This window comes from Amblyomma mixtum, chromosome 3, assembly GCF_055824585.1.
Source record: "Amblyomma mixtum isolate Tamu chromosome 3, ASM5582458v1, whole genome shotgun sequence".
NCBI classification, from domain to species: domain Eukaryota; kingdom Metazoa; phylum Arthropoda; class Arachnida; order Ixodida; family Ixodidae; genus Amblyomma; species Amblyomma mixtum.
Genome location: NC_143014.1, coordinates 142,655,014 through 142,669,486, shown reverse-complemented (window position 1 = coordinate 142,669,486; position 14,473 = coordinate 142,655,014). Strand labels below are relative to the sequence as shown.

Below are 14,473 nucleotides of genomic sequence, written 5' to 3'. Positions count from 1 at the left end.
CAGTTTCCTCGATAGCGCAGTCCGACAACGTCATTCGGAGCCGGTACCTGTGGGGCTAAACGAGTTAGTCATCTCCAGGACCCCTCCGTCTTCAACTCTGGTTCCAGCGGTGGGATAGAAGCCCCATCTTTAACACTGGTTCCAGTGGTGGGATTATGCCCCCGTCCTCAACACTGGTTCCAGCGGTGGGCCTGTGTGGCCCACTCCCAACACTGGTTGGCAGCAGCTGGGATGGACCGTGCGACATCGTACTTTCTCCACGGGTGAGCGTTTTGGGTTTTGCTATGGGATTCGCCAGGCTTTAGATTCAGAGAAATATCTTGACTGGGAATCAAGGGTTTGTCATTTGAGAAGGGTTATTCTCAAGGCATTTTTTGTTGTGTTAGCAGAGCCAAAGCGGAGAAAGCGTTGTCATGGACCTAATGAGGTTGTACAAGTCGGACTTGCTGTTGATATGCGAGGAACTGTCAGTTGAAGTGCCTAGCAAACTAACCAAAATTGAATTGGGCGAATTCATTCTTAAACAAGTCAAGCATAACGATCAGTTGCTGGTAGATACGTGGAATTTGGTACAAGGGGAAAAAGCCCGTAAAGAAATAGCCGAACAGGAGGCTAAAGAGAAAGCCGATCGAGAGAAAATAGCAGCTGATCGGGAGTGGGAAAAAGAGAAAGAACGGCAACGGCAAAAGTGGAAGGCTGAAGATGAAATAAGGAAACTAAAGCGTATACAGCTTGAAAACGAACTGCGAAAAAAAGGCGGTATTGTGAGAGCCGGAACTCCTGAAAGAGCAAGCGATGCTTATGAAATAGGTCCGCAGATAAGACCCGAAAAGTCTGTGACCGTAGCCGCGTTGGTAAATCGCGACACCACGAGGGAAGTGGCAGAGAACGCGTCCAACCGGTGCGGTAGTCCAAGGAATGCTGCAGAATCCGAGACCGTGTCCAGTGTAGTTGGACGTAATGCTAAGAAAGAGCATTCCGAGATAGCGTCTCAACGACACGAGTGCGAGGATTCTCCTCCAGGTGAGGCAGGAGTGGCAACGGACAACTTTGTCGGGACTGTTACGAGCGCGACCCTTTCAGTAGAGTTGATACAGGCGTCAAACCGGCAGGGCCGCGAAAAGGGAGGTTTACCTATCGAAAAAGGTTTCGAGGTAGAAACAGCGGAAACCCCCTTTGAGAGTAACAACCGCAGTAGAGAGAATGGCGCGCAGAGCGACAGCCAGGCGGGCTCAGTTGTAGCTGAGCACTGCAGTAGAGAGAATGGCGCGCAGAGCGACAGCCAGGCGGGCTCAGTTGTAGCTCAGCACTGCAGAGTAGAGAATGGCGCGCAGGGCGACAGCCAGGCGGGCTCAGTTGTGGCTGAGCACTGCAATGTAGACAAAGACGCACAGAGCGACAGGCAAGCGGGCTCAGTAGTGGCTCAGCACTGCGATGTGGAGCATGACGCACAGAGCGACAGCCAGGCGGGCTCAGTTGTAGCTGAGCGCAGCAATGCAGAGAATGGCGCGCAGAGCGACAGGCAAGCTGGAGAGGACAACCCCCAAAGGAATGAGCTAGGGATCTCAGGGGCAGTTTCATGTCCGTCTGTCAGCTGCGTGGAGCTGGCACTCTGCTGCATAGCCGGAGAGGCCAGTTTGGAATCTGAGGAAAATTTCCAAAGTGCGACGGAAAAACTAGAGATAGCTAGTTATGATCAGGAGACGCACGCGGTACAGTCTAGGCGCAGAAAAAGAAAAAGGGCAAGAACCAAGAGAAAACGAATCAAATTCAAAGCCCTAAATTCGGTTGCGCGCACAGGTGCGAAAGAAAGAAATGCGGTGGAAGGAAAGGCGAAGCCTTCCCGCGTTGCGCCTCATAGACTTGCAACTGCAGTTAATGATCTGGCGACATGTGCAGCTCGTTCGAGGGCTGACTGCGGCAACGGAAAAGGAAGTGTGCGTTTTCCGACCAGAACAGGCGCGAAGTGCTTCAAGGGGCATCGGCCTGTAAGAAAGACTAGACCGCGCCGTCCGGACAAAAAGCCAGTTAGGAAAAAGGCGAAGCGGCCCAAGAGATCAGAAGGCACAAGGTTGCGCGGTACTCAGCGCATGCGAACGCAGGCGTCGAACAACCGAGACGACACATGCAGGCGTGTTCGGCGGGCGCACTTGAAAAGGAATCGTCCTTCACATTTGGCACCGCATTCTAGGAAGCGCGCATGGCGAATGGGTAGCCGAGCTTCCTGCGTGGGGCGAGAGAAAGAGGCACCTTCTCGGACTGGTCACTGCTCGTTGTCCAGAGCCAGAGTCGTTTGTCGACATTAGCCTCGTATACATGGAGCCCGACGTTGCGGGTCGGGTCGGGGTGCGCCAGATGTCGGGCTGACGAGCCCGACCCTACCGCGTTTACATGAACCGGTTTTCTGTCGGGCAGAGACCGTCGCTACCCCTAGCGTCGAGCACGCAAACTACACGCTTGCTAGAGGAGGAAAGACTCCCAGCCTCCCAGACGAAAAGTTCCCTTTCCCGCTGCTGCTCTTTCCGGCCGGTTGGTTCGCCCGTTCACGTGCGCGCTGTCTTCGAGGCCAGCAGCGGCTCGCTTTGATTTCTAATGGTGTCTCCGCTGCCGGAAAAAAAAAAATCGCCGAGCACGGCCGGTCTCGACGCGCGCGCTTTCTCGCTCTCTTCTTACGGCCTGAGCAGGCGCCGAGAGAACAAAGCATGGTGAAAACCGCTATCCAAAGCCGGGGTTTCTAGTGATTCCGGCGTTTTTTTTTTTTTTTTTTTGAAAAGGCGGTCAAGTATCTCCCACGATCGAAATTCTCGAAGTTTTGTAACTAATCGTTGAACCACATCTAGAAGATTCACCCGTCCTATGCTGCCCGGAATGGGTTGACAGAAGCCACACCAAATGCTTAACACACCTCATTTCTGAGAAGTTTCTCCGAATTCTTCTCGTCAACTACACAAAGAAATTGACAAACCAAAATCACAAGCCGTCTGGTTTCATCCACAAGCCAACGCGAAAGCATTTAAGGCTGTAACCGACATCCCTTGAACTGTGAGCCGCACAACAATGTTGTATAGGTCATTACAAGCAGCGAAAGGATCTTTCTGATCTGGTGTGTTTCACGCAGTGAGAACAGATGGCACAGATACTTCGAATGTTTTCAAACGGCAAGTGCTATTATTTTATTCATACATTTCCAAGTATCAACAGAGACTGTGCCAGCCCTGAAGATGAAAATAAATGTTTTCCTAACCGTGGCTTCGCCCTGTAATACCTTGCCCCACTTTTATTCCTGCTAGACGCAAATGATACACCCCTATTCGCTAATAATATGCGCCATCATTGCATGCCGACTTCAATGTTTTGAGATCCATCTACTAGTTCCCTGCTTTGCGTGCCGATAGCAGTGGCTACATAAGATATGGTCGTCAAGTTCTTCTTCAGTACTCGGAGCAGACGTTCAGCAATATGTGCAAAGTAACCGAACCAGCCCCCGGAGAGTTGCGGCGATAGATAGCAACTGCCCCTCATGCACAGGCCGTTAAGAAAGAGCGCGCGCGCCGAGTGCTCCGAGTTGCTGCACAGCGCCAGCCAGACCGGAGAGGAGGCAGGAGAGGAGGCGCTAAGCCGATGCGGCAGCGTATACATGCTCCTTCCAGCCGGGTCGGGCAGAGCCAACCCACCCCCTGCAGTCGGGCTGGCCCAGCTCGACTCGACGGTCCCTTTGCTCGACCCCCTAGCGTATACATGAGCCCGACAACCGGTTCTCGGCCCGACAGCCTGCTTAACCCGACTTTTGTCGGGCTCATGTAAACGCCCAGATTGTAGGCGCGACCAAGGTTTTCGGAGAGCCTCGAGGGGGCGCGGAAGCGACGGTGAGAGTCGGGGACCCTTTTTTTCTGCAGCCTTTTGTCACGAGTTGACCGCAGTACAATCAGTCAAAGCGCGACCGCGGCGGGCGCGTCTGAAAGACTAATCCTTTCAACTCAGTGGCGGGGAGTCAGCTTTCCCCCCCGCGTGGCGATTTGAAGTAGCTGTTTTTTTTATTCCTCTTTTTTTTTGTGTTTATGAAATCAGGCAGGGAAAGGCTACTTTTTGAGTTAAAACGAGTTGATCGGAGGTTACTGTTTTTTTTTTTCCTTACCTTAGACAAGGGCTATGGCGTCACTGAGATAGAAAAGCTAGGGCGTCACTGATTTAGAAATCACAAGTGTCGATTTCCCATGCTACCAAGAGATAACGGCACTCACAGGAGTGCAGCTCGAGTAGAACTACGCTTAGAGTCGCGTAGACGGAGCGTTGATCCCTTGACGAAAGGGAACCCCACTGACGTATACTGAGATGACCTAAGAGAGAACTCTTTAAGGAGCCTGAGAGATGCGCTCGGGTCCCGACCTTTGATTCGGGCCACTTATTTCAGTAAAGAAGTTCAGTGTGACGCCAGTGATAGAGGACTGGGTGCTATTTTAAGTCAAGTTGGCGACGGCCACGAAGAGCACCATGTTCAGTACGTCAGCCGCAGGCTGACCTGTAGAGAAGAAGCGTTCAGCGCTTCAGACAAAGAGCGCGCGTTTGGTTTAGACGGCACAGATGTTGTCGGGTTACCAGAGCTACTTGAACGGCGCAAAGTTCATATTTGAGACTGACCATCGTCTCAAACGTGCTTATGACAGTTTTGTCCCCCCAAAAAATGGTCGCTTGCTTAGACGGAGTCCTGCTCTCTAAAAACAGAATTTCTCGATGCGTTTCAGGAACGGAAAACCGCACGGAAATGCTGATGGATTCAGCCGATTGTTGTAGACAGGAGTACTTGGTAGGACCACCTACTGTGTGTGGGTTTTTGATTTTAACCTTGGTCCAAGCAGTCCGTCTTTGGCGATTTCAAAGGGGATATTTTGCGCTTTCTCGGCACCAAAATTACGCCAAAATTCAGTCAAGTTTTAGTAAACCTTTATTGTCATTGTGGGAAGCCTGGTGGGTCTTTGGCAAATTCCGAGCGCTTGCTTGTGGGTCAGTGCCCTGTCTCGTGGAACAGTCCACTGATGCCATTCTTTGTTGAATGTTCGAGCTTGGATGCCATTTCTGGAAACCGGCCCTTCCACCCGACTCCGGCCTCATCTCTTCCTGCCCAGCGGTCGTGAACGCTGGCCATTCGAGATTTTTCGGGCCGCGGACGAGCTGTTAAGAGTGGACAACGTGGTCCTGGAGCCGGGTGTGACTCATCGCAAAGCAAGGGATATGACGAGGCCTGGCGCCGGCGGCAGAAGCATAGACGACGACGGCCGGGGCTGTTGCACTCCAAATCACCGAACCTCCGAACCGATCGAAGGAGGCTGTCTCCCACCGGCCTGGGAGAAATTACTGTCAGACGAGTGTCGTCGTTAGGCAAAGCTGCGGCGAGGAGCTTGCGACGGCAGCAGCACGGCAGAAGCACCGGTATACGTTGGCCGAGTCGACCTTCGGGTCACCGAACGGGATGATGCTACGCAAGGTCACGCGGAGCGAGGCTGCTAATTGAAAGACGCTGTGTCGAATGGGTCTCGTGCTTCGGCCATCCGGCGGGGGAGTTCGAGAAGGTTCAACCACCTGCGAGAAGACTGCGGGATTCTGCTTTCCCACGGAGGCAACGCACAGAACACTTGCGGCAGTGGTCAAGGTGACGCATCTGTGTTTGATGACTGTCTTCCCCTTCTCATCCCCCAAGCTGTGAGAGAGCGAGAGAGCTTCAGCACCGCCCCGTGCCGGGGGTGGTACCGCCAGCGTCATCAATGGCCCATCCGATTGGACAACGTTATTCGACCTAAGTTCCCTAGTCAGGGATCTGGGGAACGCGAACCGTATTTAACGGGATGTTGTTGTGTGATCGGAGGATTCGCATTCGCATTCCATTCGATTCTCATCTGTAAATATGTAGAATAAACCCTTCTGTACAGTTTCCTCGATAACGCAGTCCGACATCGTCATTCGGAGCCGGTACCTGTGGGGCTAAACGAGTTAGTCATCTCCAGGACCCCTCCGTTCCCAACAATAGTTTCGTGTCGTAAACTACGATTTTGTACATGGCTTCATTTATAGCATCGTTATTCTCTCCTCGAGACAAAAATCGTGACATTGATGCGATGGTCACATCAATCAATGCTGCAACATTCAGGATATGAAGCCTGTCGAATGCCGTTCTTATATAATTTTTTTGCGTCTCTAACTCTCGATCGCACATTGAGTCTCAAACGGCGGCTTCGACATCCTCACATGTTCATCCCAAAGAACAAACGGTAGTTTCCATCCAAAGAGATAGGACCTATGCGACAGCCGGTTTTTTCCCCCGTTTCTTTTTTTTTTTTTTTTTTGCCGTCCACAAAATCACAATGCCGCGCCCCTACCCTAGGAGGCGTCCTCACATGATACGCAGGGGCTTGAACACGAACCTTGAGCGCGACCCGGGATGGCGCCCGGCACGGCTTTCGTACCGAAGGTTGACCATTTTGTTCAATGATTATTTACCTCGATCTTTGCGCTGTTTGTATAAAAACACGGAAACGGAATGCTGCTGAGAAGATAGGCTAAACACATGTCGAAATAACTTCTGTGTTGGCGCTGTGCAGTGTAAATAAACAGTGCGAGAGCTGGTCCGCCACGCCACTGGGACTTCTGGAGAACCTGTGTAGTTTGACGCCGAATAGAACAAGTTTCTTTTTCCACGCTAAAGGTAAGGTTCCAATGAACCGCATCGAACTGCATCACCAGTTTAACTGTATCTTCAAAAATTGTTGTCAAAAGCGAATGGTAATTAGCACGTTGCCTGTGTTACTCGACGTGTGGTTTCGAAGTGGCTCCGAAGCGTGGCGCCCATACGTCTGAGGCCTGACCACCCTCAGAACCTGGGCGCCATGCGAATATTCTCTCAAAACTCGGTGACAGCAGCAAGTTGTACTTCGGTGCACAAAATCAAACCTACGCGATGGGTCATGCTAAGGTGGAGAGTTTAGTTGTCGCCTGCGCATGTAACTCCCTTTTTGTCTTCTTTTTAATGCGAAAGCGCTACTTCACTAGCAAAGCTGGAAAACTCGAGGTATGTGCGAAGCCTCGACCTTGGACGGAGCGCCAGCAGCGGAAGCCTTGCGCAGCTGCTCCGTCAACGCGCGGAACCCCCTCCCCACTCCCCGCGCGCAGCTGCCGATAGCGGCTGACGATAAGATCTAGCATGCGGTTGTTTTTAGCCGGTGTTGCCTAAAGTGCATTCACACGTCCTACTCTGTGTAACTACGCTAGAACCGTACTTTTTATTTCGCATTCCTGCTTCTAAAACATTCATGAAGTTAACTTTTTTGCACAACATAATTTGGTACCCTGCCACTTAGCCTGTCTCACATGTTCTTACGGTACTAACCCTGCCGCCTTCCGGTTCCGCTTGGTGTGTGCGATGTATACTTTTGCCAAGTGCTTGCTCATGGACTGTTTTCTTCCCGCTAACCCCATTTGCGTGCACTTCTATATAGCTCACCGCCCGATCTGACGGCCTTCCACCCCAGTCGGTCAGCCCTCAGCGTCGTCGAAGGCGCGCACCGGACGCAGTTCCGCACGTGCACCGCTCTGTGACCCGTGTTCTGGTGCCCCTTGCTCACCCCTGAGCATTTCTAGCGACTTTCGTGGTGCGTGCTGGGCGTGCGTTGGCGTGCGTGCACAGGCGAGCAACTTTCAGCGTCGTGTGTCAACTCGCGGGAGTGCGTGGATTCGCAAAAAAAAAAAAAAAAAAAAGATTTACTGCATGGTCAAACTGCTGTCCGAAAGTTCGTAAGTTTGAAAGTTGAATTGTCAGAGTTATCAGTGAGCAGTGAAGCCTCACGGAATTACGAAGCAGTCAAAAGAAACTGCTTCTTTCGATGTTGTGATGGACCAATTGCGGCAGTAAGGTTGTATAGTTAAGTTATAGTTAAGTTGTATAGTTAAGGTTGTATAGATATTGTGTTCGTATTTAGAGATGAACGATGAGATCCGAGCCCTGATGAAGATAAGTTTCTTTGTCGAACGGGCACTGGAGATGCATCACCACCTTTGCTCATCCCTATCTATCTTATCCCAGACTTCATACTCATCACCATATAAATATATATTTATATCCTTGAATACAAAGCCAGATGGCTATCCCCACATACAGCCTTTGTCATAGGTAAAGGGCCCGGGGGGTCTGTTCGTCCTGTCGTCTCGTCCTGTCTGTGCCTTCTTTCTTCGTTCTTTTTTTTCTCTCTAGGTTTTCTTTACATTAAATGACGTGCTGATTGGCCCAGCAAACAACCATACTCGATAATCTATATCGATTCCATGTAATTTCACGTAGCACTCTTTCTTTTTTTTTTTGCGCGTGAGCTCTGGTCGCTTTGTGACAAGGGCTTTTGTGTGAAGCGGCCTTTACAAACTATTTGTGCCGCCCCGTAAACCATCAGAATCGTTACCGCCACGGAGCACAGCCGTTACTGAGTCTGCGACTCCGTGTCATACATGGTCATTTAATTGACAGGTCCCGTTCAACCAGTCTGCAGTGTCTATATGCTGTCGTTTTCTCATCCGGGTCCACATTGTGAAGACGCATGACTTTTGACCCATTGAAGGCCGGAACTCGTGAGATGTTCGCGTCGTCGTTAGCCACAGCGCAACCTTGCAGCCGCATATGGGTGCAACTTGTCAAGGCCACATAGCTTTCCAAGATTTACCGACGAGTCGTCGCGCTCGCGAAATTAACCGATATTTCGCGCGTTTCACTCTTCGGTTCTTTGGAGGAATTATCCAGTAGTGGGCACGAAGAATGTACAGCGCTTGCCTGCTCTCGGAAAGGCGCGACTTTCGTGCACAGCTCGTTACGTAACCACAGCGTGCGAACACATGGCGAGACTCCGCGGCCTCGATGGAGCCACCTCGCGAATGCCTCCGCGCAGATAGCGGCGGCGCCCTTCGGGCCCGCTGCTCAAATTCCTCGGATGCGCGCTCCGTTAGTGTGGCGAGAGTGCCGTTGTGTTATAGCGATAGCGTTTAACAGCTCGTGTCGCAGACAATCCGGCGTCGTCGTCGTTGGTCGTGAGCCAAAAATCCCCGAGAAATCTCCAGAGACGCAACCTATAGGAGGTGGGTGGGCCAGCTGGGTCACGTGACCTTGTGGCGTCATCACAACCTGCCCACTGGATGGTGAGCAAAACTGCCCACCGTGGCAGGTGGCAGTTAAATTAATGACTGGTCGCGAGAGGTTAATGGGAAGAACAACCTGGGTCGCCCAAGCCCCACCGATGGCAGCAGCTGCCATCGCAGGGCAGTGGTGCATCGCTTAACCGCTGCACCACTGCGCCAGGGGAGTAGTATGACGGCTCTCGGGGATCTATGAATGTTAAGTGTAGAGAATGAGCAATGCTGTATACACGGGCATTAACCCACTAAAGCTATCGCGTCATACCCTTAAGGCGGAGCTCAAGTGTCCCCCCAATTTTAACTGTGTTCCGTGCGCTGGCGCCGACGTCAGCGAAGACGTTGCTACCCGCAGGTGGTGGACTCGTGGCTCCTGGCGCACGCCGTGCCGCAGAGCGTGGTGCAGGCCTCCTCGTCCGGTCCGGGCGACCAGGCGGCCGGCGGCGGCGGCGCCTGCTCGTCCTCCATGCTGGCCGCGGCCCACTCGCTGAGCAGCAGCTCGAGCTCGCTCAACGGCGGCTCCTCCGGCGCGGGCGCCAACATCTCGCCGCCCATGCGCAAGATCTCGGCCTGCGAGTTCGACCGCGGCAGCCCGCTGCGGCCCATTGTGCAGACCAGCTTCGACGGCACGCCCACCTTCCTCACGCTGCCCGCCGCCACCGAGAGCCAGGTGAGGGGGCCGCCGTGCACGTCCGCGAGAACACCGGCGAGGTTTTATGTTCCATCTTTCGCAATATTTTAGACACACCAGGAATCAATGGCAGAAGGGCGAAAGAAATGCAGCCCAATAACCGTATTCCCGGTTTCCTGTAACTCGCCATCAATAATTTTGTTCAGTGTAACGCTACGCATATTTGTTGTTCTTTTCATTTTTAATGTTCTGTATAACGTGGCATTAATTCTGTGTCGTTACAAAGTGTTTAACCTTGCAACTGGAAGGCTCGGTCCTGTTCAGCTCTGGCGAGCTGTAGACGGGCGGAACTAAGCATGTACTGGCCAAGGTGAGAGCTTTCTAAGTACGTGTTCTCTGAACGAAGGGTGCACATTACTCCTGTCTGAATTTTTGACTCAAAAGTAATTAAAGAGCTCAAATTTTTTAAATGTATTGGAACTTTACTATTGTGTAAAGCTTTTAATCAATCCAGGAGGCGAAAACCTGTGTGCGCCGTACATCCCAGTTGGTGTGAATTGTGGCCTATACCTGTTCTCTCCCTGCTCGCCAGAGTGGCGTCACCGGTGCCCCGGGCGGCTCTGGCCTGGTCCGCCCCAAGCGTCGCAGCCGCCAGGAGCTGCAGGCGCTCAACGAGCGCGAGCTCATCTTCGAGCTCGTCAAGGACATCTGCAACGAGCTCGACATCCGCCTGCTCTGCCACAAGATTCTCCAGAACGTCACGGTGCGCCCCCTTTTTGTGTATGTCTTTGGGTTGAAAAGGCACGTACCTGTGTACACCCCTACAGCCTCGTAAGGCTGTATGGAGGGAGGCGTATTTTATCACACGTGTTTTTTCTCATTTTCTCCTAAGGTGAAAGGGGCATGGACCTTAACAAAAGCGGCAACAGCACGCCGGTGTTTTCGAGTTTCTGACGAGTCTCGAACTCAAATTCTGATATACCCGAAATAATTACACGGACAGTCCCAAAAATAATAACAGAAGTTTGTTTAATTAATTTAGTTTTTTCATGCCCAACAATTATGGACAAAATAATTTTTGAATGGGAATGAGTTTATGACTGCAATTTTTCCCATATATTCTAAGATTTCAATTTAACAATCACTATATCTGCAGGTCTCCCGTCGGCATGCAGGCTTGAATTTTTTTGCCCTTAACGTTCTTGCTATCGTCAAAAGCGTTCCCCATTGGTTTTCTATGGCAGTCTTGATGATTGTGATTTTTTTATGGCGCAAGGGCATCTGTGGCCAAAGAGCGCCATGGCACAAGGTATTTTTCTTCTACTCACGGTGGGGTCAGAGACACATTTCCCAAGCATTTCACCCCAGAGAAGCCGAGCACCAGGCCAGGGGAAAGCTTGTACCCATTGTATCACCGGTGGGTACCCGGCGGCTCTGGGGATCAAAATCCGCACCTCCCGCATGCGAGGCGGATGCTCAACAACCACTAGGCCACCGCTGTGCTGCGAGCTATGGAAACATTAGAAAGAAAAAATTTGCTGCATACCTGAAAATTGACCTATCTTCAATACTTCTGTACCAGTACCTTACAGTTTTCCAGTATTCAAAATTTTAGTCCAAAAATTTTGGGACGTGAGGCAGCCCTTTTTTATTAGTCGCGTGGCTTTTCGCGCCCATACATATATGTCACACGGAGGCTGCATCCTTTGGTCTGCCCCGTCTGGTATGATTTCTGCCTCGCTCTCATCCTAAGGAGCAACTAATTCTGTTAGCCTCAGAAGAGATTAGACGCCGCTGTGATGATGTCGTGCCACCCTCGTCGTCTGCTAGCGGAGTGTCGTCTGCTAGCAGCGCACGCGCCCCGCTCAACAGCGAGCCGCAGCAAGGCGCCGCGGGAAGCGGGCCCGCGTTCCCGGGATTTTCGTGGCTTTGGCGTCGGCGTTATCTCTAAGAGGATGAGGAAGAAAGGTCAAAGGAGGAAGGTGTTGAGGGTGTGAAAGCGTTCCGAAGAAGGCGTAGGACGTCAGAACAGATGAGAAGACGTTCTTGGGGCGCAGCGGGTGCGGCCGAATGCACTTCCCGCTCGTAGATCACGTGACTACTGTAGATCCATCTGATTGGTTGAACTACGCGCGCCCAAGTTGGTCGCATTGATGAAAGAAGTCAGAATGGGTGAACAGGGGCCGCATTCTGTTAGCTGTCCATTTTCCGTTGTCGATTTCGCGTCCATTCGGTCAGCGTCCGTAGAAAGCGACCCGGCCATCGGGTGGTTGGCGGCCAGACCTCACCATTGGCTGCATATGCCAGCCAAGGGCAGCCAGTGGTCAGGTCTGGTCGCCTGCTGTTGACAGAGCGCTGCGAAGCAACTCACCATTTGGTGCATACTGCATCTCATTTCAGTCACCCAATGGCCCAGACGCTTGCCACAGACGCCTGAAAGCCGCGGGTATATCTGAGTGGCCAGTGACAGAGGACACGAATGGACGCGAAATGGACAGTACAAAATAGACAGCTTATAGAATACGACTCCATATGTTCGTGGCGTGCAACAGACTCCAGGATGACTCAACGCATGCGGCTGCCACTGCGCATGGTCAAACGCAATAATGAGAAAGCAGATCATGGAGACATTATTTTGTTTGTTTGCCTTCCGTCGCTTCAAAACGTAGTTATTGGATTTCTGGGAGCTTCGAGAGATTGCGAGTATGGTTAAGGCGCGTTATGTGGTCGTTTTGGCGGGAGAGTGACAACAGTTGGCAGTTAACTACAGTTGATTTCTGTTCCATTTATTAAATGATTAATTCAGACTAAATGGGAAATGTTGGCCTGTAGCACAATAACGTATGTCTTTGTGTGCCGTGGATAGAAAAGACGGCCCCAGAATGCAAACCGCTCTAAATCTAGTTTAAATGCAGTTTCTTATCTGCTTAGATGCAGCACGTGAGCTGTTGTTAATGCGAGAGCATTATATGGCTCTGTCGCGTCAGCAAAAAGTGTCCGCAGTTTTGTCCCTCACGATCACGTCGTCCTCTGAAGGTAAATGTGTGAAAGTATGGTTGTGACTTACTGCGTGCGATAAAATGTTGCCGTGGCAAAAATTTGGTTTATGAGGTGTAATTAATTAATCACAAGCGAAAAAATACATTTAGGCGTCAAAATAGCCACGGACGTCGATATAGTATGTGGACGTTTTGCTTTTGCATTTCTGCAGTGCGGGTAGCCGCAGTGATCTCAAATTTTTTTCTCCTTCAGTGTTAAGACTGCTCATCAGCTGCCTGCATTACAGCAAAACACGGCAAGCTGGAAAACATTATGTAATGGAGTTGTCCAACCCATCGACTGAGCCTTGTTTATGCGCCTGCAAGGTCTACAAGCTCAGTTCTTGTATTGTTACTGATCCAGTAGTGCATGCTGGGAGATGTTTCATGCCGTGACTGAAAATTCCCTTAATTAGATGCAAAATTTCCCGTTGTTTCCTATTTCAGGCCCGTTTTCGCTGCAGCGGTTCGAAAACTGCACCATTTTATAAACAGTGAAACAATTTCGGTTCTTCAATCTCTCTGAAACTGCAAGAATTTCAATTTCGACCTATTTTGCCCCTCGTATTCCCCGAAAAAGGGAAAATTCCTCGAATGGAGCTTAGGCTTCAACCTCGAACGGAGCATCACTGTGCAAGCTTTCATGCCGCAGCAAATGATGCGACGAGCGCTCAGAATCTCTTCGCCGTAATTTAGACATCAAATTCCGGTCTATTCCGCTTCATTGTGACTCATTGAGTCTTCTAAGGATAGCTGACTGGTGGAATTAATTGGCATGTTAGAGACCTTTAGTATACCGGGTATGTATTAGCGTAGGCGTATATACCTGTTCACTGGACGCCGGCTGTGCACGAGCAGTGGCCCCGCCTGGCCCCACCCATGCCACTGCGCGTGCGCAGGAGGCGTCCGTCGACAGCCGACGAAAGTGGGCGGCACCAGGCGCATGCGCGGGAAGAGCAGCCGACCATGCTACTGGGCACGCGCCTTTGCCGCCGAATTTCGTCGGCTCTCAGCGGCAGCGCTTCGCGAAGTGCGGTGACCACGCGCTCTGTGTTCCCTTTGACCAAATGTTTTAGGGGAATCCCCCAAGGTGGAGTAGATTTGTAATAAGGGAGTAATTACTCATTGACGTCCACCCGAGCGCAGCCCCCTAAAACATTTGGTCAACACTGTTCCCACTTCGAGTTATTGATCAATTGGCTCTCGCCCTAGCATAAGCTTACCGTCCCGATTAGCTCAATTGGTAGAGCGACTGCTCCGCTGAAGCGGTGGTCCCGGGTTCGAACCCCGGACCAGGACGAATTTTTCTTTAACTACGAAGTTTCTGAGAAAGCTGTATAGCTTTCCTTTGTAGCCGTATGGCTGCGCTCGGGTGGACGTCAATGAGTAATTACTCCCTTATTGTGTTCCCTTTCATATTGCTTTTGCCTGTACCTTCAGGTTCCACGATTTAATCATGCCAAGGGTTTCGTTGTGTGCTAGGAACTGCGCACTGAGCGAGAGCCGTAACGCTGTGCCGGACTGTGCGATTGCCGTCACCAGCAGATGCGCTCGCGCGCTTCGGCAAGCCGGTTTCACTGTTCTTTTTTTTTTTTTTGCTCTGAGAGAGCCAGAATTCCTTGCGCTGCATGCCGACAAGAAT

At 51.4% G+C, this 14,473-nt stretch overlaps 1 protein-coding gene across 6 annotated transcripts in view; it reads left to right on the top strand.

The window, feature by feature from the left end:
* Pde11 (Phosphodiesterase 11) overlaps positions 1 to 14,473 on the top strand; it is a 376,721-nt gene that overhangs the window by 306,715 nt on the left and 55,533 nt on the right. For 4 of the 6 annotated variants that reach the window (XM_089581354.1, XM_089581357.1, XM_089581360.1 and 1 more), the window contains exons 3-4: positions 9,497 to 9,832; positions 10,386 to 10,556. In XM_089581354.1, coding sequence (XP_089437480.1) covers positions 9,497 to 9,832; positions 10,386 to 10,556 — 507 coding nt within the window. Of the gene's footprint in view, positions 1 to 7,515; positions 7,641 to 9,496; positions 9,833 to 10,385; positions 10,557 to 14,473 lie in introns of those variants that run through there. The other 2 variants (XM_089581359.1, XM_089581356.1) reach the window with 2 other exon arrangements.